A 22,449-nucleotide genomic window follows, 5' to 3' on the forward strand; every position below is an offset into this window, starting at 1 on the left:
CAAAAACTGAACAGACCATTGTCACCAAATATTAAAACAGCATATTTTAACTGACTCTAAATCTTAAAGATTCTTTCATGGAATATTATTTAATCCTCTAGATCTTTTTAATAGATTTATTAAATGAGTAGTTCTTGACATGCATATGTATGAAATAATCACCACTAACTAGTTCATCAAACCTCAACGAATCAATTGTCTTTTTTTCAGAAAAAAAATAAAAGAAATCCTAAATACACCATTGCTCATCCCAGTATACATATTGCATACCAAACTTTTCCAATTTTTATAAAAGTCTCACCTTAGCAGTTGTTTCATACTGTAACTTTTCTTCTTGAAGGGTTACAACTTCTTGTCTTAAAGCATCTTCTGAATGATTCTACAAATATTCAATATTTAGTTATTCAGTACATATATCTCATCTTGAAAACTAGATGTGTGAAAGCGACACGAATGGCCCCGTCTCAAAAAGTGGAAAAATCTGCAATTTCAATGTCACATGTGGACACAAACATGATGGTAGTCTTATATATAAAAAATAAGCTCAAAATCTGGAGGCTTATAGCAAAGAAGTCTGTATAACCCTTAATTTTGGCAAATATTAGCTGAGCGGAACAAAACTTAAACTTGATCTGTAACTCATCATGAGTAACTCACATACCAAAAATCAGCCCAATATCTGAAAGATTTTAGAAAAAAAGTCTGTATAACTGTGATTTTCAACAATTATCAAAGTCCAAAGCCCGTTATTTTGGCTAAAATTAGCGGAGCGGAGCGGAACGAAACTTAAACTTGATCTGTAACTCATCATGGTAAACTCACAAACAATAAATCAGCCCAATATCTGAAGGCGTTTAGAAAAAAAAATTTTTATAACTGTGATTTTCAACAATTTATCAAAGTCCAAAGCCTGTAATTTCGGCCAAAATTAGCAGAGCGGAACGAAACTTAAACTTGATCTGTAACTCATCATGGTTAACGCACATACCAAAAATCAGCCCAATATCTGAAGGTGTTTAGAAAAAAACTCTGTAGAATGGTTTGTTGCGGAATGACAGAATTACGGAATTTCGTACAGAGGTAAAACTATATGGCACCGACAACTTCGTTGCGGGGCCATAATAAAAAAATTGTGAATGTTGAAAGCCGTTAGGATATCCTTACTTCCTATCATTGAAAATTGTTAAGCATGTCATTACTTCAGCTTTCTTTGCCTTTTCAGTCAATATGTGTAGAGTTTTATTAAGACAACAGCAAATACTGCATAGTGGGTTATTTACGCGGGTGTAAAATTTCAGGATATTCATTGAAGAAGGTATACAAAATATTTTGGTGGTTATTATTTTGGCGAATTCAAAAACTTTTATCAATACCTTTGCATGTGCACTTTTAAATTTGGGGAATTTATTTTGAGTGAATTGGTTCTATCCGCGATAATAAGCAAAAATCTACACCCGCAAAAATAACCCTCTATACAGTATTTTCCTTGGTATAGAGCGCTTTGATCAAAGACATTTCTTTACTAATCTTTCACTTACTTTTGAGTATGTATGTAGTTGATTTTCTAGCACCTCAAGTCTGGATAATAGTCTGTCTTCATCAATTAAAGCCTGAAAATAACAAAATTTTAATCAAATCAAAAGTCATTATTTGTTTAACTGCCAGCATATAATCAAAAAGATAACATTCACATTTAATAGTATTGGTACTAAATAACGCATGTATTATTTGTTAAATCAATTCAAATCATAGTATGCTTTCTCCCATAAAATGGAGCATTTTCTGCTTTCTGATTTGTCATAATCATTTTCAAACAGTTTCCTCTTTCAATTTACATTTTACAGTAATGACCACACGTCACAAAAATGTTGTGGACCTGTTAGTTCCTAAGATCACCTCTGTAAAAAGATTTCAAAGAACACATGCTTCATATATACACTTCATGTTTTCTTATTTGTCATAAGGTGTTGTACTAAACATCTCGCTATGGGAGACATTTTGGAATTCCAAATATGATTAAAATTAGTTACTTTCAAATTAATTTGTTTTATGTTTGTTTTCAGAATATTATGTTTAAACTTTCCTACAAGGTCAATTGTTAACATGATGAAGCTTCTGACAATTAAACCTTGTAGACTTAAAATAGTTTACGTTTTCTAAAGATGGACAGACATGAAAGAAGTACAAAATGGTACCTCAGACCACATGATATAAGACATTAGGATTCTCAGTTTAAATGATTATACCTGCCAGCCATCTTCTGAAGATTCCTGTGTGTTGTTTAACAACTGTTGTAATGTACTAAATTTCTGTTCTAACATCTTTTCTCTGTGTAAGGCCTCCTTTAAGTGAAAAAATAATAATATTTACAAGTATTACAACATTAAATGAAACATGAGTTAAGAGGTTTGTTTTAGGACACGTTGTGGGGATATTTGGGAACTTTTTTGTACATAATTACATTTGGATTTTACAATATACATATTAAAATTGATAAAAATTGACTATAAAGGGCAATAACTCCTTAAGAGGTTAATTGACCATTTTGATTATGTTGACTTATTTGTAGATCTTACTTTGCTGTACATTATTGCTGTTTACAGTTTATCCCTATCTATAATTATATTCAAGATAATAACCAAAAGCTGCAAAATTTTCTGAAAATTGCCAATTCTGGGGCAGCAACCCAACAACGGTTGCCTGATTGGTCTGAAAATTTCAGGGCAGATAGACTCTGACCTAATGAACAATGTACTATTTTTAGCCATGTTGGCCATCTTGTTTTGCAGGCAGGGTCATCGGACACATTTTTTTAACTAGATACCCTAATGATGATTGTGGACAAGTTTGGTTAAATTTGTCTTAGTCGTTTCAGGGGAGAAGATTTTTTTAAAGGTTACAAAATTTAAAAAAAATTGTTACAAATTGACTTTAAAGGGCAATTACTTTTTAAGAGGTCAACTGACCATTTTGGTCATGATGACTTTCTTGTAGATCTTACTTTGCTGAACATTATTGCTGTTTAAAGATTATCTCTATCTATAATAATATTCAAGATAACCAAAAAAACAGCAAAATTTCCTTAAAATTACCAATTCTGGGGCTTAACCCAACAACAGTTGTCAGATTCATCTAAAAATTTCAGGGCAGATAGAATTTAACCTGATAAACAATTTAACTCCATGTCAGATTTACTCTAAATGCTTTGGTTCCAGAGATATAAGCCAAAATCTACATTTTACCCCTCTGTTCCATTTTTAGCCGTGGCAGCCATCTTGGTTGGTTGGCCGGGTCATTAGACACATATTCAAAACTAGATACCCCAATGATGATTGTGGCCAAGTTTGGTTAAATTTGGTGACCCAGTAATTTCAGAGGAGAAGATAATTGTAAAAGTTAACGACGATGATGGACGACGGACGCCAAGTGATGAGAAAAGCTCACTTGGCCCTGTGGGTCAGGTGAGCTAAAAAAACTGACAAAATGAATTCCAAAATAATAACATCCTATCTTTTCTACAAAATTGTAACTGCTGCTGAGCTATCTTATTGAAAGTATACCATACATTTCCTTTAAAAGTCATATGTAAGAAAAACTTATATCTTTCAATTTAATAGGTTCAATACTTATGAATAATTTTAAATCTGAACAAATACGGTAGTAATTCTATTTAGGTAAATCCAGGCCATGAATTTATACCTGTAAATACTGGGCTAATTGGTAAAGTTCCTGAGACTGTATAGTGAAACCTGGGGTAACAGTATTGGTAAAGTTTCCATCAGTGTAGCTGTAACAAAGTAAAAATTGTTAATAATACATCACAAGATTAGTTGTGTGTCAATTATTAAACTATTAATGAAAATACATATGCATTTATTTATTTACTTATTATTTTTTGATAAAAAAATAAACGGGTAATGGATTTCATTTTTATGTGTATTTTCTTAGTTTTCAATCACAACATTAAACTTCCCTGGTTGTCCTATAGTAGCTAAATGCTTCTAGTGTGAGAGGTTATTTGTTTGAGTCCAAGCAAGGTCAAACCAAAGATCAGAAGATTATTATCTGCTGCTTCCCCTTATGGACACAGTATTGAGGTGTAAAAGCAATGACTAGTCAGCATGGAGACAGAATCATGTGTCTATGTAGGTTGACTTTAAAGATCAGATTTAGTGTGTAGGTTGAGTACAAAGTAGGATTCATAACATGATCTCATCCTGAGATGCATGTAATGTTTGCCACTGGACATTCAACACCAATCAATTATCATCATAACCACATGAATGCCATATGTTTCTAAACCAAATTTTTAGATATCTTAATATGACTAAATATTATAGTATGAATTAAAGTTCATTTTACTTGAAAATTAACTTATATGATTTATAGTGGTCTCTGGTTAATTTTAGATATTAACACAAGTAGACTGTAACTATATTTCTACACATGACCTATACTTAAATGCATTAAAACAAATTTTAAAACTAAGAATAGTTTTGATAAAAAGTTCTGTACCTCTCGATCCATACAACACTTGGTCTACATCCCATTTTGTTTAGTTAATGTAACTTTACTTTGTTGATATATCCCTATTATTGATTATTTGTATACATGTATATATTATACACTTATTTTCACCTAATTATTGTAATTAAGTATCATTATCTTTCACTCTGTTTTTGTTTTATAACAACCAATGAATACAAGGACAATCTGTGTTTATAAGGGCTGTTTTGAGTACGGCAATCCATGAGATGATCTTACAACTTCTGAGCATATAAAACAATATACTTTTTTCTTTCTATGTGATTTTAAAACTTAATGTTTGTTCACAGTGCCATTGTTATAAACTCAATCTATATTGTATAGATTTATCCAATCTATTTCAATTTGGTGGTGGCATAAATTCGATGACAAACAAATTTCACTACAATCTGTCTGTTTTCTAACAACACTTGTTTTGACAGCATTGAAATTGTTGTCAATAAAAGGTGGAAAATAAGAATAAAGCCTTGTATTTGCTTGGAAGGTTTGATATTTCCAAGAACAGTATTTTACATTGTGTTTCCTTTGACATTGTCTTGTTAATATCAATAATATCCTCTCTTTGGAGACATGGTGTATAAATAACATATTATTTGCTTCCCTGCCATTTGGAGACATGGTGTATAAATTACATAATCTTTTCTTCCCTGCCATTTGTAAGATGTGCTTAAGTGTTTGATTTTGCCATTTTATAAAGGACTTTTTGTTTTGAATTTTCCTCGGAGTTCAGTATTTTTTTTTAACTTTGTGTTTCCTCCTGGGTATTGACTTTGATGTATAACTTACATATTCTTTGCTTCCCTGCCATCTGGATGAAACAGTGTAATGGTGGCTATTATACACCCATGAGTTACTGAAATAAAAACATTATTACTATAATATCAGAGAATACTATTCTAATTTACACAAGAATAAGTTTTAAACTTCAAACACATTAATTTGTCTTCATCAATTGTTTATTACCAAATTACTCTGCTATTGAAAGAATGTATCTGCTTTTTCATGCATTTTCCCCTAATGAGACTAGACATGCTAATTCTAATAAAAATTTCAAAAGATAATCATTTACTCAACATACTTCAACATTTGATGAAGAAAAAGACAATCATTTGAGAAACTACAGAAGTGTTATGTATACTAAATTTACCTATAGTTATGATTTTAGACAGGATTTTTAATAAGTTTGCTGGTTTTTTTTTTTATTGTTTAAGACCCTTTAACTGTCCTTAAGATGATATAGTAAAATTTCAGGGTCATATGATTTCTACCTTAGTTTTATTATGCTTGCCGATTTTTATCATAAATTTTTTGTTTCACGAGTAACTGAGTCTAACTAACATCTTTGTATAATACAAAAAACAAATAGAAACATATCAATCTTCGCATGTTAAGTTTCTCTATGATGAATGTATGATAATAATGACAATTTATTTTGTACATGAATATGAACAGAAAAAGTTTAGATCTGATGCCTTAGTTTTTATATTATCTTCCAATTTATGAATGTGCAATTATCAGTGCATACATTTTGTGTCAAATCATCAATAGACAATACAACAAAAGATGTATAAACCTTCATCTATGATAGCATTATAATGTGTGGGTGATTTTATATCACTTAAAGGTAGTCTAACTAAGAAAAGGAACGTAGCCTTCAGGTGGTTGATCATTAAAAGAATATATACAGTTTTGATATGCTTCATTAACAATAGCTTTCTTTTGTATAACGGCTTCTTTAATGATGTACATTTCAAGCTAGGTTTTATAATCACAGTGCGTTACATAATGTATTATAAAAACAAGGTATAATATAAACTAACAAGTGGTCATTACAAGAACAAGTGGTCATTACAAGTACAAGTGGTCATTATTCAAAAGGGAAAAATAAAAAATACTGAAGGAAATAAGAATAGCTCTTCACCATAAAAAATTAGAATATAATATTGAATCAAATGAACATAAATAAAAAACAAATGTAATTTGATTTATAAAAAAAATGTGTGAATAAGGAAAGATGGCTACCGGTATGAAAATGTTTTTTTTCAAGGAACTACATATTATATCTTTAAAAAAAAAAATCAACTACTTGACATTTCCAGTTTACTTTTATTCTTCCTGGTTAGTATCGATAAAATAAATACATACTTTTTTCTCCTCTTCTGTTATTTTCCATCACATCAACACCAAACTGTATGTGGTCCCCAGAATATGCCTCTCTAGGAGAGCTCTCCTCTCCCCCTTTACAGAGGCGTTGATTGTTAATGAATGTACCATTGCTGCTTTTTGTGTCTTGGAGGTAGAACTGTAAATATAAGATAAACAAATAACAGATGTACATTGTATTTAAAATAGAGGGTTTTCTATACAAAACCTAAACAATGTATTATATGATAAACCTCTGGATATAATCTGGTACTGTCTGAAAACTGGAAATATCCAATATATATAGTGGATGTTCACTTATTGTGTATTGTGATCTTCTTGTTACCATAGGCTGAACAAAACTGATATATTTAAATGTATACCAATTTTTGGGAGAAATAGGTCTTTCTGTTCATGAGAGAGAAAGGAAATCCTAATATTCAAACAACCTAGTCTATGTGTTTTATCAATTTGGTAGAACAATTATATAAAATAGCCCAAAACATCATAGTTTTCCTATGCCTATGGGTGAAGGAAAATCATTCCTTGCCATACATTGAATCAACCTAGCCTACCTGTAACTAGTAGAGCACCAAACTTGCTACTAGCCGAAACAACCTTGCCAAGGATTACATGTGCCAGTGGGAGATAGAAAATTATCAAAAGCCCAGAAAACTGAGTCTAAACCTGTCTGAGGGAGGACCTTTGTATGAAAGAGAAGCAAAATTTTTCTTCCAAAAAATCCTAGTCCAATTGTTTATACCGGTAAGGGCCAAGTAAACATATCACAAGCCAACAGCCTAGAAGACCAGTACCTGAATCATAGGCAAACTTATTACTAGCAAGAACATCCTTGACCACCTGTATTTAAATAGGGATGTCCTGTGGCTGTTGGGGGTATATTATTAAATTTTCCACACAACCTTGACTACCTGTGCCTTAGGGAGCACTTCATGAAATGAGAAAGAAAATTATTGCAAGCTAAAATGATTGAAAAACACATTACACGAACAAACTTCCTCTGGTTAACTTAAGTTAAAAACTCTCACTTCTTTTGCCTTCCCTCATAACCTGCCAACAAGCTAATGAGAAATTATAATCATATTTCAACCAACAGCAAGAAAAATCAATGCAAAGTCAGATAAACTAAATTAAGCATTAAAACATGCATAACAGATCAGGGATCTTACTTTAGTTAAAATTGACTGATTTCAATCTTCCCATAAATATTAACTAGAGCATTTAATAAGTTTGTATTGCTCACATAGTATCTAATCATGATTGTTAATACAGAAAAATGCATATCTACCATAAAGTCCAAACACAAAACAGAAATCAGTTATTGCCTTGCAATTGTCGTCATTTTGAACACAAAAAAGAGACAATAACAGGATAAAGTTTGATGTTATCCCTCATTACTCATAGACCATACATGGAGCAGGGTAGGTATCAAATGTGAAGAGAGATTTATCAATCTGGAAAGTGTGCTCTGACGAAAAAGAGAATGAAATACATTTGTATTCAAAATTACAAAGAGATCTTGATTCTTTTAGACAAAAATAGAGAAAGGATATGTCCATGAGAAATCTGTTACTACTTATTGGAAAATGGATCTATAAGAATGCCATAACTATAATTTTTCTGCTTTATCCCTATGCTTTATACTTAATAATGGCGGCCATGTTCTTGGCTAACAGGAAACTTAGGGAATTTACTTTAGTCTTTAAAGTAATACAACAAAAAAACAAATCTCTTGCAGTTCAAAATGTACCTATGATACAATAAATGCTTTGTATACCATGCAATCTAATCAAATAAAGAACCTTTCTTTAGGTTCCCACAATCTTAATATCTATCAAAGATAGAAAGATTTGGCTTTTCAATTTTGAGTGAAAAAAAAGAAAATCCACTGATAAGAATTATCCCCAACAGCAATATTTGCAGAACTGTATTGAAGTACACATTTTCTTGCCAAATTTGTTCTAGTTCAATAACATGCATTTTTAGATACTGAAGATAAATACTATATCCCACATTGTTCACTTTTGAAATCTGTGGCAACATAGCTGCAATAGATCTGCGTTAGGATGAGGAGAAATATTCATTAGTTATAATAGACATTTTAACAAGAATTAAATTTTAGTTTAAGGTTCCATGAAACATAGTATCTTTGTAAAAGTGTAATGTTGGCTGCCAAAAACTAAGTCCATTGATCACTAAAATATGAACAAATTTAAAAAAAAAAATCCGATACTATTTGTTGTTCCAAGGATAAAAAGGAATAGTTTCTTATCATTTTTGATTGCTCACCAAACACCAGAAGATAAAAAAATAATCCAGAAAAAATTAACTTAAATGTAATGCATGTAGGCTGTAGATCACAGTAAACAGTTTCAGACATACATGTATATTCAATCGTGTTGTTGCTTCAACCATCTGTCTACGTGTAAAAAGTAAACAGACTCTTTTGCAGGAATAAATATGTTATGAGGAACTATAATATTTATTAAATATTATAATCTTAATTCAATTAAATTCAACAAAAATAAACAAACCTGTTGGAAAAACAAATGATCCATGTTTCATACGCTACAAACTACTGAGTTCTGTTACAAAAATATAGATTATGACGGCAGAATTTTTTTGTCTATCAGCAATTATGAAAATCTTAAACGGGCTGATAAACTTTGGCCTTTTTCAACCTTTAATTATATACTTATATCAACCATATGCTAGAATGTAGAGCTTAATGTATACTCAACTTTCTTCTCATCAAAGAATATTAAAACTCTTAGTTTTCTAAAATTACAACTCTGACGTAGATAGATTTCTGGTTATCTTCCAGTGCAGATGAGTTGCATGTTTAACAATTTCTGTTTTCAACAAATGCACCAAAGATTTAAAACATCTGTGGCTTAATAATATTTTATGTGCCTCAAGATATAATTTTTATTTTTATGTATATACATTTAATTAAACTGTTGACACAGAAATATGTTTCATTTGAGGGTAAATCAATGTAAATGAGGTATTTTGCAGATAGTTTCACTTAGACATGTAAAAATGCAAAAGTTTGAATGACAATTGACCAAGATAGATGGGGCTTGATCACAAATTCTCTGATGAAACAATGTTCCAATGCTAATACTACTGCATACCAAAAAACTATGATCAACCATTACAAAACAATCCACAAACCTAATCCTAAACTTTTAAAGTTCACAAGTTTCAAAGTCAATAGACCTTGACTGCGGATTTAGGACCAAAGAATCTCCAAATAAATAAGATGTGTTATTGCTTATATAACTTCATACAACATATCATTACTTTTATTCAGGATAACCATGAAACTGACCTAATTACAAACATTTAAATATTAAATATGCTAAAGTTTCAAAGTCAATGGACCATGAGTGTAGAGGCAGGACCAAATAATATCCATAGAAATGAGATGTTTTTCCTTTTAACTGACCTAATCACAAACTTGACATGTCCACTATGTAAAAGTTGCAGGTGGGCCATGTCATGTGCATAATACATATTGATTCTATTGACCAACATATAGGTAGTCACATTGCCATATTACTATAAATAACTCTGAAACCAAGGCCTCATAATATTATATTTCTAGATTCAAATCCCCTTGCCCTATTTCAATCACATCGAAATAGTCTTGGTATTTCCTTTTATATTGCTACAATTTGTAACTCATCATGAAAATAAAAGTGAAGACTCTAGTGCATTTGTTACTGAACCATGAAATGATTGTAAAAATCAGGGAAACCTGCCATACAAAGCTAGAGATCACAAAACCTCTATACAAAATATTGATTATCTAGCTCTACATCTTCTCAATTATTAAGTTTAATACAATAATCTAATGGCAGTCAACCTCATCAACATCCTTATGATTAACAATTGCAACGAAAGAACACCCGTTTTAAAAGGCACTATGTGGCATTTAGGTTGGTACTACAGGTTCTACTGAACATGTCTGTTCCTCATGGGTAACAATTAGGTTGGTATCTTAAGACAGGTTCTACTGTACATGTCTGTTCCTCATGGGTAACAATTAGGTTGGTACTACAGGTTCTACTGTACATGTCTGTTCCTCATGGGTAACAATTAGGTTGGTATCTTAAGACAGGTTCTACTGTACATGTCTGTTCCTCATGGGTAACAATTAGGTTGGTACTACAGGTTCTACTGTACATGTCTGTTCCTCATGGGTAACAATTAGGTTGGTATCTTAAGACAGGTTCTACTGTACATGTCTGTTCCTCATGGGTAACATATTGAGTGTTTTTGTTAGAAATTTGTTGAACAAAACAAGCTTGGCTGAAAGAAAAGTGGTCAGGAATACTGAGAATTATATAGAGTAATAGATAATTTAATGAGGACCTTAATTAATGAATGGACACCATCATGCAAAAACCCTCTAGGGAAAACACTGAATGTATCAAGTTTTATAAAGATCACATACAAAAGTAAACTGATGTGTTATAAACATATGGACAACTAAAGGGACAAAATGTATAACTTTTTTGTTTGTGAAAGAGTATACATATAAAAATAAGGAGATGTGGTATGATTGCCAATGAGACAACTATCCATCAAAGTTCAAATGAAGTGGATGTAAGCAATCATAGACAACTGAATAACCTTCAACAATGAGAAACCCCATTACCATATTTTTGGTTATCTAATGTAATAATGAACATAACTGTTCTACTTGTGTGAACGACTGAGTCATAACTTTGAACATAATAAGGAGAGGAACATGTTGAGGTGAGAAAAAGCTTATTCTATATCAGAGCTACTATGTATTCTTAAGCTTATGCTTTATACACATATTCTATTCACAGTTCTCACTATTAGACAAATTTCTTCTGACAAAGTGGCTGATAATGATTCCACTTACAAGCAGAAATCTACAAATTTGTGTACCTGGCTGCAGAAAAACAAACATATACAAGAACAACATCACACAAAGATAGCAAATTATGATAAGGCAATGTGATAATAGTATACAGGTTGTTACAAATCATTACCAGGTGAAATGTACATCATTAACAGCAAAGCCTCTGCTCCATAGCTTTTGAAAACTATATCAATTAATACAGAAGTCAAAATTAGGATTAATACTAGTAGTAGTCTAAAGCAATGTAATAGTCACAAAAAAAGTTTGAAAGATAACACATGATAAATATAAGTTAATAAAATGCTTTTTTTTTCCAATTATGCTTATTATGGTCTCAAATCACAATACAAGTAAAACAAACTATGTTCCCAAGGCACATGGTCACTAGACATAATTTTTTATTATCATATTCATATTACAAAATGTATTACTAGTCTACCCGATTAGTTTCAACAAGAAAATATATGTTGGCTACTATACTGTGTAAAATGTCTAATGTCATATGAGGAAACCAAATTATCATCTATGTCATGGGTAAAGATAAACCATGAATTTCAAATGTTCAATGAAAAACAATGTAAGAGACTGACATATAAATAACCAAACAAAAAATGAGGACCAAGTGTGAATAACTAATTTTAATTGAATTAAATGAAAAAGTACATTTTTTTTATAGGTTTGTACAAAAAAAACCATGAAATTAGATATCCATGAAAAATTTTACTCCATAAAAATGAATTAATCGATATAATCCATATTATATAGATAACATTTTGTAGATAAAGCATCATAGATTCAGAGAGACGAAGCTACAGGCAAAACTTAAGTGATGTAACTTGAGCATAAACATATAACATATAGTTTATGTGGACCCAAAATTTTATGTTGTATCAACTTCAAGAATTTAGCTGTTAAACTCCTTCTCAAATCATGAAGTATTTCTAGGTAATAATAGGCTAAAACATGAATGTGAAAATGGTCAGACATTGCAAGCATATCTGCTCCAGCAGTCACAATTACAATTAAAATTCTGAATCTTCCTAAAATATTACTTAAGGTTTGTGTAGGAGTAAAAAAGGTAAGTATTTATAATTGAGGTAATCAACAGTGAATCATAATATTTTGACAAAGTGTGTAAAAATATCAAGCTTTCTATAATTAAAGTGAAGACTTGCAAAGTGGTTTGATAAATGCCTTGAAAGATATGAATGGCCTTGTATGATTATGTCACCCTGTGATGTTATTTTCTATGTTATCTAAATCTACTTCAACTCAGTAGCAATAACAAGTCTCAGCATCAACCTAAAAAAAATAGCTTAATGTACAAACAAACTAGTAGGACTGCATCTATAATTTATCACCTACAAAACCATCTTTTCTCTTGATGAGGAGAAATTAGGTTAGTAAGAATGTGACATCAAACAACAAATGATGTACAGAAACTTGATAAACTCCATTATCTGAAGTTCTCTTTGTTTGAGACCCTTATCATCCCTACAATCTATAACCAAGTATTGCACAAGTCAACAACCAAACTTCATAACACTTTCTACAACTTACTAAACCAAAACAAACCTATAGGGCATACATAACATATACCAGTTGGGTCATGACTTTTTGTCATATCGTCCTAAGGCAAGATGCAAATATTTCATAATAAACCACCATGAAGACAGTATACATCATTAGCCCATATACAACCAATCAGTGATATTGTTGTTTTTTTTTCAAAACTACCTCTACCCTTTTTAATTGGGAAAATATGCGTCATTTTCATCAAATTGGGAAATTTTTAATAAAACATAAAGACTGAAACTTCAATTTGCAAACCCCTTTTCAAGAGTCAAACCCTTCTTTGAAATAAGAAACCTTAATGTCAGTGATGATACACCCTCAAATCTGCACATACAGTCATTTTAGGTATGTAACATGTATAAACGGTTTGTATTCATGCACAATTACTACTGAGACTGCACTGTTTGGGAAAAAAGTAGTCTTTTTGGGAATAATTTTAAGCCATATTTTTTTTTCAAATTGGGATTTTCCTCCAGGGGAAAAAGCTTTTATTCTCCAGTAATTTAAGACAATCAAAGTGCTGGATAGCACCTCTGGAAAGTTTGCAACTGTATATGTGTATTATTTCAAATAGGTTATAGACGTGTATATTTTCAAATATGTATAATATTTAATCACAGTTTGAATTTTTCAAACTAAACCATTGTCTCGGCAGCAATTTTCAAAAATCACTTTTAATGCCCCATTTATGGACATAATGTTTTCTGGTCTATGTGTCCGTTCGTCCGTCTGTCTGTTCCATTCAGGTTTAAGTTTTTGGTCGAGGTAGTTTTTGATGATGTTGAAGTCCAATCAATTGACCCGTGTATATAGCAAATTTGAAATACACCGTTTGGTTGATGCGCCTGTCAGATGAGAAATGTACAGATAAGGTAATAGGTAACAGATAAATATACTATTGGTATTGGTATCGGATTCGACCCTGAACTTGTTAATTATTGGCAATATTAATTATGTGGAAAACAAAAGGGTGTGGAGTGGTGTAACTTTTAATCAACACCATTGTCCTATATTGGATATATATAAAATTGAATACTTTGATTTGTCGTTTTTACCCCATGACGGCTGACAAATTGGACCTCGTTATTTTAGTATTATACAGATAGATGTTCCCTGTGATAAAATCTTTCTAATTTAAATGCCAAATTAAGAGTTTTTACTCCATTTTCACGGTCCACTGAACATAGAAAATCATAGGCAGATCCAGGGAGGGGGGCCTGGGGGCCCGCCCCCCCTTTCGTGAGAAAAATTTGGTTGATTATATGGGGAATCATTGAAGCATGACTGGAGTGGGCCCCCCTTAGGAAAAGTTCTGGATCCGCCACTGAAAATGATAGTGCAGATGGGGCATGCATGTACTATGGACACATTCTTGTTTTATATATCTATACTTCTAAATCTAAAGACCGTTTTTATGTTCACCTGATAAATGTATAACCAAAGAAAGCTGTAAGTCAAACTTATATATAAGGGTATATATACTTGATAGGGTATATGTCATGGTGTGTTATTTGGCTTACATTTGTGTTAGTGTTATTTTGGATAAAAATATGCTTTATTTTAAGAAAGAAAATTTATTGTTTGTATTTTGTAAAAATTTTAATTAATGTGTTTATTTAATTTTACCTATGCTGTGGCATTAGTACTCAAAATGTCACAGTTTGCTCAAAGCACTTTATTTTGAAATATTAATTGTAATTAGCATATGTCACTTTGAAAGTTTAAGATTTTATCAAAACATTATAGGATTAGGCTTTGTTAATTAATGTCTATTTTTTGCTAATGAGAGTATTATTAACGTGTCGGGACAAGTTGAGTTATTTCAGATTTTAGTATAAATATTGTTGGGAAATTTTGTAAAAGCAGTCAGTGTTTCGGAAGCGTAACCTCACACTACTCATGTCATTATACTGGACCTATAAGACTGTCTACCAGTCTACCAGTTGACTGCGTAGTGTGAGACAAAATTTATCTCTGACTCATAATTTAACTTTAGAAAATTATACTTTTGAGAAACTTTTATTTTGAGACTTTTACATTCTGAAATTGAGATTAAGTACATTTTATGATTTTGTAATTTTGGCATTTATTTTATATTTTACATTTTAAAGAGAAATAGTTTTACTTTGGATTTGTTATTTTGAATTGATACTTTGTACTTTAATTAGATTATTATTATTTGGCATTGTTTATTGATTGATTTGTTATCATTCATTTAAATCGTTATCATTAATTAAATTATAAAAACCTTCCTTGCGTTTTAGCTATGCCTATCAGAACATTAAGTCTAGCGATAGACTGACCCCCTGTCCCTTGGTTCCAGCACATACGAGTTAGCTCCCCCTTATCTAACAGTGCTCTCGAGTGGACCTTGGTGACAGATACTGAAAATTTCACCCCTTTACATCTAGAATGGTAAAAGTAACGCCAACCAAATTCAAACTTGACTTGTGTTTTGTGGTTGTAAGCATTGCGTGTACGTTTCATAAAATTTGGTTCAGGCAAACTAAAGTAAGAGAACAGAAATCAATTTTGGGATGTATGAACGTAGTCATACAAGTAGGGGACGTACATACTTACAGAAAAAAAACCAAGGATAAAACTCAATATAGTGGGGGCATAACAATATTTGTTTGACATCAGGAATAAAAAGTTTATATACACTAGATTCATACAATGTTGAGCTGAGGTGCTGATAACCCTGTAACACATTTTAGTTGCTGCTGTGTAATTACCATTGAGGCAATGACATTTTAGATTTTTGTTTTAAGCCATTTATTTGATATACTAGTAAGTATTGCCTGTGTGTTAGGACAACAAATTGTTAATTATAGGTCAATCTTAAAGAATCATACTGCCCCAGGCATAAAGTGTGAGGATAACGAAAAGTTCTGGATCCGCCACTGCAATGTTAAGCACCAAGAAAGTCATTTTGCTGGTACATGGACAAATGTTATTAAATCATTTTAATAATTTCTACAGCACTTGTCTTTAGCTTGATCTCGGTCTTGATATACTGAACTATAATATTCTAAGAAGTAGATGATAATTCGGTTGCTTTTAAATTATACTGATGCTATGCTACTAATTGTCATATAAGACAATGTTTTTCTGTTGTCAGTTTGATCCATTTGAGCATGCTGAACGAGTGAAGGTCCTTATATCCACATTGGAAAGTGAAACAGCTTGTATTTAAATAACGAAATTAAAAGTTTTCAAATGATTTTAGGCATCAAAACTTTCAGATCGATTTCAGTTTGACAAAAACAATGCACTTTTCTATCAAAGCCAGTATTAACCTTTACCCGTCTTTGGCGTGAGACATAAGCCATATAATTATCGATCATTATATATATTCTATCACCTGTGTATTGTTAAAATAAATCAAACCATTATCACTTGTCAATTATCCGACAACTTGGTCAAATATCAACTTGTTCTCGCATACCGGACTCTTTCGATACACTCTGGCTTTTACTTATTCAATAATAAACAGTTGTAAATATCGTACATAGTAAAAAAATAGTGCGGGAAAATGTTCATTCATGAAATATTCATGAATGAAAGGCTATCTCGCGTAGATTTCTTTTGATTTTCTCTTCAGCCAATGGACGATCCGCAAAGTAGTGTTTGTGATACTTATTTCAAAATGAAGTTTAATTCATCTGAATTGTCGGTGAAAATTCATTCCTTTTTTTATTCAAGCTGTAATCTTTTCAAAATAGTAACACAAAATATCCAAGAATCAGAATTTCGAACACTAGGACTACATTATCTTGGAGCAGAACATTGCGATAGTCTGTCTCACCGGATGTGAGGCCGACACCTATGGAAAGTAGCTATAGCAAGCTATAGCAAACTTTCCAAAAAATATCACTAACCATACAATTCCTATATCACTGTCCATGCAATAACTGTCTTCCAATACATCAAATTGGTCAATATATATCTGTTAAGATCAAACTTGTATATATCAAAGTGTCCTGAATTGCCAGTTGGGGATGCAGAATTTTTCATTAGTGGAGGTCCACTGACTGCCTATACCAAGGGGGCTTGCTCCAGTCATACATCAGTGATTCCCTATATAATCAACAAAATTTTTTCCTAAAAAGGAGGGCCGGAACCCCCCTCCCCAACATCTGTTTAACAAATTCACCTGAAGGTCATTTATATGGTAACAAGCAATACCCCTGCACTTAAGTTTTACCTGTCCTGTTACATTCCAACATACATAGACTTGGTATATCATAGGTTATATAACTAGAAATGATTAGTTATAGATGGGTTATGTTTATCACCTGTATTCTACATTAAGGTACAATTAACAACAAAAGATTCTGCTTTTCCACTTGATTACTATAGCTACACAGGATGTTACAACAGTTGCCTAGATGTCAAATAGTTCAACTCAAAAATACATGAAATTTCATACTTATTCAAAACAGCATCCATGAGTCCCAATATAAACTATAACCTATTTTTAGCAAAAGGGAATAAGATGCCAATTGACTGGTTAGAATTCCTTAAAAGAAAACCCTGGATACTAGTTTAGAACCTTTCAAAAGAAGTCCCTTAACCAACCATCTATAGTGAATGTGATTTTTATATGGAATTTTATGTGAATTAGAAATTCATATGTAGGGAGATTATCTGAATAAACGTTCCAAACAATAATTCAGTATGCTCTGTATTTTATATTTCAACACCACTTTCTGCAATAAAAACATGAACATCTTCCCCCTGTAATGTGACTGCAAGTTGTTATTAAATGTATGATAGCCTGGTTTATTCAGTGTCATTTTTTTCCCTTACCTTTGGACCCTTTTTCACTGGTAAATATGTCAAATTGAAATTTAAATAATGCATTAAAATGTTCCATTTACAGGTTAGAGTATCAACTTGAAGAGTCTCTCATATTAGTACTAAAAGTACTTTTGTATTTAAAATCCTTCTAGTCTTAAGAAGTATTATATCATATGAAAATGTAATTTAGAGGACTGCATTTATGTCTCATTTTACTATGTACAACCAAAACCATATGTTCTTGCAAATATTCAGAAAATTGTATCCTTGAAGTGTTCCTGTGTATTATAACTTAAAGATTGAATTTAACACAATAGACTTGAACAAAGCAATATCTTCAAATGTTTCATTAACATGTTATCATTTGAATATACATGTAATATTTGCAACTGGACATTAAGCAGTCCACAATCAATTAGTTTATCTTAACAATGTGTATATTATTATTTTAATTATTGAAAACAATCAACAATCAGCAGTTGTCAGCATCAAGTCTTTAACAATTGGACAACTTTCTCAATTTATTGGGAAAAAATAAAATAATGAAAGTTACTATAAGTGTAAAGATTAAATAGGACATACAGGATAATTGTAATTCATCATCAGCAAACACTTTGTCAATATCAATATTAATTTGACCATAATTGTATTAAATATCAAATTTTAAACCAATATTGCTAGTTATTTCTGGTATGTATTGATTGGCCAATTTATAAATCAGTGTGCCTGATATTGGCTTTACTGACAAATACAGTAATTTTCTTATCATTATTTTGTATTCTCCTATTCATACATTTATGTTATATCAAAGAGTGGCAGCCAGATTTTAATTTGAAAGGTACATGTATTTTCTTATCTTAGTTTGAAATAACAATTTAAAAATTCTGTTTTTAGCTTAAGTCATTCACATAATATTAGATTCACACAATTTACATAATTTGACATCACAAGATCAAATGTTTATCATTATGTTATCCCTGCTTTAGAAAGACCAAAGAATCATCATTTGACATTGATCTTTAACCTACAACCTGTACATTGCATACCACTATCCTATTCTGCTTGTATTCAAATGAAAAAAGTTTGAAAACGATTGGACACAATAGAAAAGACGCTCTTGAATACTCTGCAATGCTTACAAGAATTTCTATACTACTAGCAGTGGACCTTGACCATAAACCTATGACCACACAATTTTAAAATAGGTGTTCCTTCAAAGTCACTGATTTAATTTTGAAGATTTTCTTGTGTGTATATACCACTAAGTGCCTAAAAGCCTTTTTAATAGTACCACCAGAAAACCTAAACCTATTGCCTCTGATCTGATATTACATAATTAATACATGTTCATTTCATAAGTACATTTATTGTGTCATATAAGGTTACAGTAAGCGGTAATCTATACACCATCTACAGTACATACACACACCTACAGTCTTCAATCCATTCAGTGTTTTCCATTCGGCATTTAAGCCGGGTGTGCCGACCACCTTTCAATTTTAGGAGGTGGTCGGCTTTTTTTTTCAAATTTCAGATTTTATTTCGGTTCCGTACTGTTAAAATTTGAATACTAATCGTGCCTCGCTGATTTGTTTTCATTGACAAAGATGGCGTCCAATCGTCAAATTTCAATGTTTTCATTTATCAATCGGGTACAAGAAAGGCAGATGACGATGATGATAAAGAAAATACTAGACCAAATAAGTTAAATAAAATTGATAGTAATGTTGAAGTTGTGGAAATTGAACAAAAATCAACCAAACAACAGAAAAGACACGCAAGTGAAGACAAATATGAGCAAGACTTCAAATGGCTTATAGTCACAGAGGAAGGATACTACTGTTCTATGGGCCAAAAATATGGCACAAAAGCAAGAAACAGGACATAAAATTGTAAATGAAAGAAGAGAGAAAAGAGATAAATTGTTGAAAAAAATCAAATCAAAGAATATTTGACAATTAATATGACTACGTCTATTTATGTTTGTTCAACTCCATTAAATGTGAATATTATACTAATCTTTATTTTTGTGACCCCCACGTGCACCCACAGTAAATTAAAAAAAAACAGGTGGACATTTAAAAAAAAAACACCCGGTTGCAAGTGATTTTTTTAAAACAGCCACCTTCCCTTAGTGAAAAAAGGAAAACACTGCCATTGTAGGACTTTTGAATTTCATGTATGAATTTATGACCATCACATTAAATAGAGTTTCAAGCTCTAGAAAGATGGGTAAAGATTGGCTTAACATAATGATGCATACAAGAATGTTACTGAGGGTACAATTGTTATACTGATGGTAATATATAGCATTATCAAATACCTTTCACACCAAGTAAGGGAATGCAGTGTATGAACACATGTTTTGTAAACCAACCACACACACAAGAACTGCAAATACATCATTTACATATATACTTACTGTGCCATTCTCATACCAAAGCATGGCATGATTTCTGGATAAAACTTTGCAATCAAATATGCCATTGTTGTTCGCGGGTCTAGCTCTGGCTACAGATCTGCCAATCTTGACTGGTTCATGAAGCGAAATATGTCGCTCACGAAATGGATGTGAATTTGGCTGACAGGACAAAATAGCCACTGCAGACATGGCTGACTTATGCTAACCTCTTCCTTTATCCTAAAATATAAAAATATACAAGATATAATAGAGCCTGAACTGAGAAAACTTCATTCTTTTAAAATTCTTACACAGATAATTGTTAATCTTCTATCTTCTTCTGCATAGGACCAATTGAGCAACTAATGTATTATAAATTTATTCTCAGAAGTCCTTAATATTGCATGGAATACTTGCCACTGAGTATTGAGAAGAAAACAATTTATCAATCATTATATCAACAAATTTTAAAGATTTAAGTGTATGGCAATTTATACAGTGTGTCCTTCATCATAGAAAATGAAAAAGAATTATTATTGATTTAAGTTTATATCAATGAGACAATAGAAAATAGTTTTAGAGAATTTCTTCTTGTTTTTCTGGGGTTTTTAAAAATTGTATTTGCAAACATTTCTCTACAATTTTAAGCAATTAGTGGTCAACAAATTAATAATAAACCAGATTCAATAACAAACGAAATGAATATGGATAATAATGTTTATAAAATTTCTTGCCTAGCCTACCAAAACAAGGAGTAGATTGAAAAATTTAATATGACCCTTTTGATACTTTACTACAAGAAGAAGTTCGCCTGCTCAGAGTTTTTATTTACTCATATTTGTACAAACATTGTTTTTAATTTTTATTTTCATTGGGTGCCAATGTTTGTTTATATAAGTATTTCAAGATTTTTCACAGTTTATCAATTATAACAATATCAAGTAAGCTAATCAGACAACAAGGATAATATAATTTAGTATTTCAGAGGTGGTTACAATCAGTAAACCATTTCACTTGACAAAATTAAAACAAAAGCGTGTATAAAGCTAGTTTACATTCTTTTTTTAAGACAAGAAAGATAAAAAATATATCTCAGGCCAAATAAAGATATATGTGTGGTTCCAGTCACCCTACCGTCCCTACTTTTTCGGCTTAAAAATAGCCTACCCTAAAGATTTTATTGTCATTTTTCATTAAGCACTGTTAAAGTCAAAATGTTGCTCCCATAGACTCAATGTAAGAAAAAAACATAAAATAAAAAAAAATCCCTACCTACCTACCCTACCTTTTTTTCAGATGTAACTGGAACCACACATACTTTTTTATTTGGCCTCAAGGTTAAAAGTTTAATTTTTAAATGATGTTGACGTATTAAAAACATCATCGATAACAATCTTAGAGCAATAATTTTCACTTAACTTTTCATATTTAAAAAAAACATTTTCAGGATAATTATTGCTACATTGACACTGGAAAAATTATGGACTGCAGGGATACACTGTTCTACAGAGAGGCACAAGTTTTGCAACATCACAGATATGAAACGTCAAGATGCTTTTTACATGAAAAAGCAAAAAGAAACTCAGCAGCAAGAAGTCAAATAACAACACATTTTGGTGTTGACAAAAAAGACAGTATTCACTTCCCTAAGTTCCCAGAAAGAAAATATTTCTGGACAGTAATACCATCACATCTTTCTATATCATTCAAGCAAAACCTAAACAGGAATACATTAGGAACATGTTTATAAGTCATTCTAACTGAAAATATTTGTTATTGAAATACTGAATAGTCTGAAGTATAGCATATAGGGAAGCACCTTACCATAACATTTCGTGTAAGGGTTTATTTTACCTGTTCGAGACAATAATAATAGATGCATCATGTTGAAACTAAATATTTATTCACCTATGTTCATTATTTACCTATCTAAAATTTCTAAGAACAACTAAAACATATCGAAATAAGCTGATATCTTACCATTCATTTTCTTCTTTCCTTTCAGGAGACAGCCATCTTAAAATTTTAGTGTGATTTAATCTCTAAAGAATATTATTGTTTT

At 31.3% G+C, this 22,449-nt stretch overlaps 1 protein-coding gene across 11 annotated transcripts in view; it reads right to left on the reverse strand.

Annotated features, from left to right (window-relative positions):
* LOC143048737 (uncharacterized) overlaps positions 1 to 22,440 on the reverse strand; it is a 63,434-nt gene extending 40,994 nt beyond the window's left edge. For all 11 annotated transcript variants that reach the window (XM_076222639.1, XM_076222618.1, XM_076222627.1 and 8 more), the window contains exons 1-8: positions 22,368 to 22,440; positions 20,409 to 20,627; positions 6,691 to 6,847; positions 5,332 to 5,398; positions 3,700 to 3,787; positions 2,247 to 2,342; positions 1,539 to 1,610; positions 302 to 379 (exon numbers count right to left, since the gene is read on the reverse strand). In XM_076222639.1, the coding sequence (XP_076078754.1) occupies positions 302 to 379; positions 1,539 to 1,610; positions 2,247 to 2,342; positions 3,700 to 3,787; positions 5,332 to 5,398; positions 6,691 to 6,847; positions 20,409 to 20,597 (747 nt within the window). In that variant the 5' untranslated portion in view covers positions 20,598 to 20,627; positions 22,368 to 22,440. The remainder of the gene's footprint in view (positions 1 to 301; positions 380 to 1,538; positions 1,611 to 2,246; positions 2,343 to 3,699; positions 3,788 to 5,331; positions 5,399 to 6,690; positions 6,848 to 20,408; positions 20,628 to 22,367) is intronic.
* Between the last annotated feature and the right edge of the window lie 9 nt (positions 22,441 to 22,449).

The sequence above is a fragment of the Mytilus galloprovincialis genome, chromosome 1, assembly GCF_965363235.1.
Source record: "Mytilus galloprovincialis chromosome 1, xbMytGall1.hap1.1, whole genome shotgun sequence".
Classification (NCBI taxonomy): domain Eukaryota; kingdom Metazoa; phylum Mollusca; class Bivalvia; order Mytilida; family Mytilidae; genus Mytilus; species Mytilus galloprovincialis.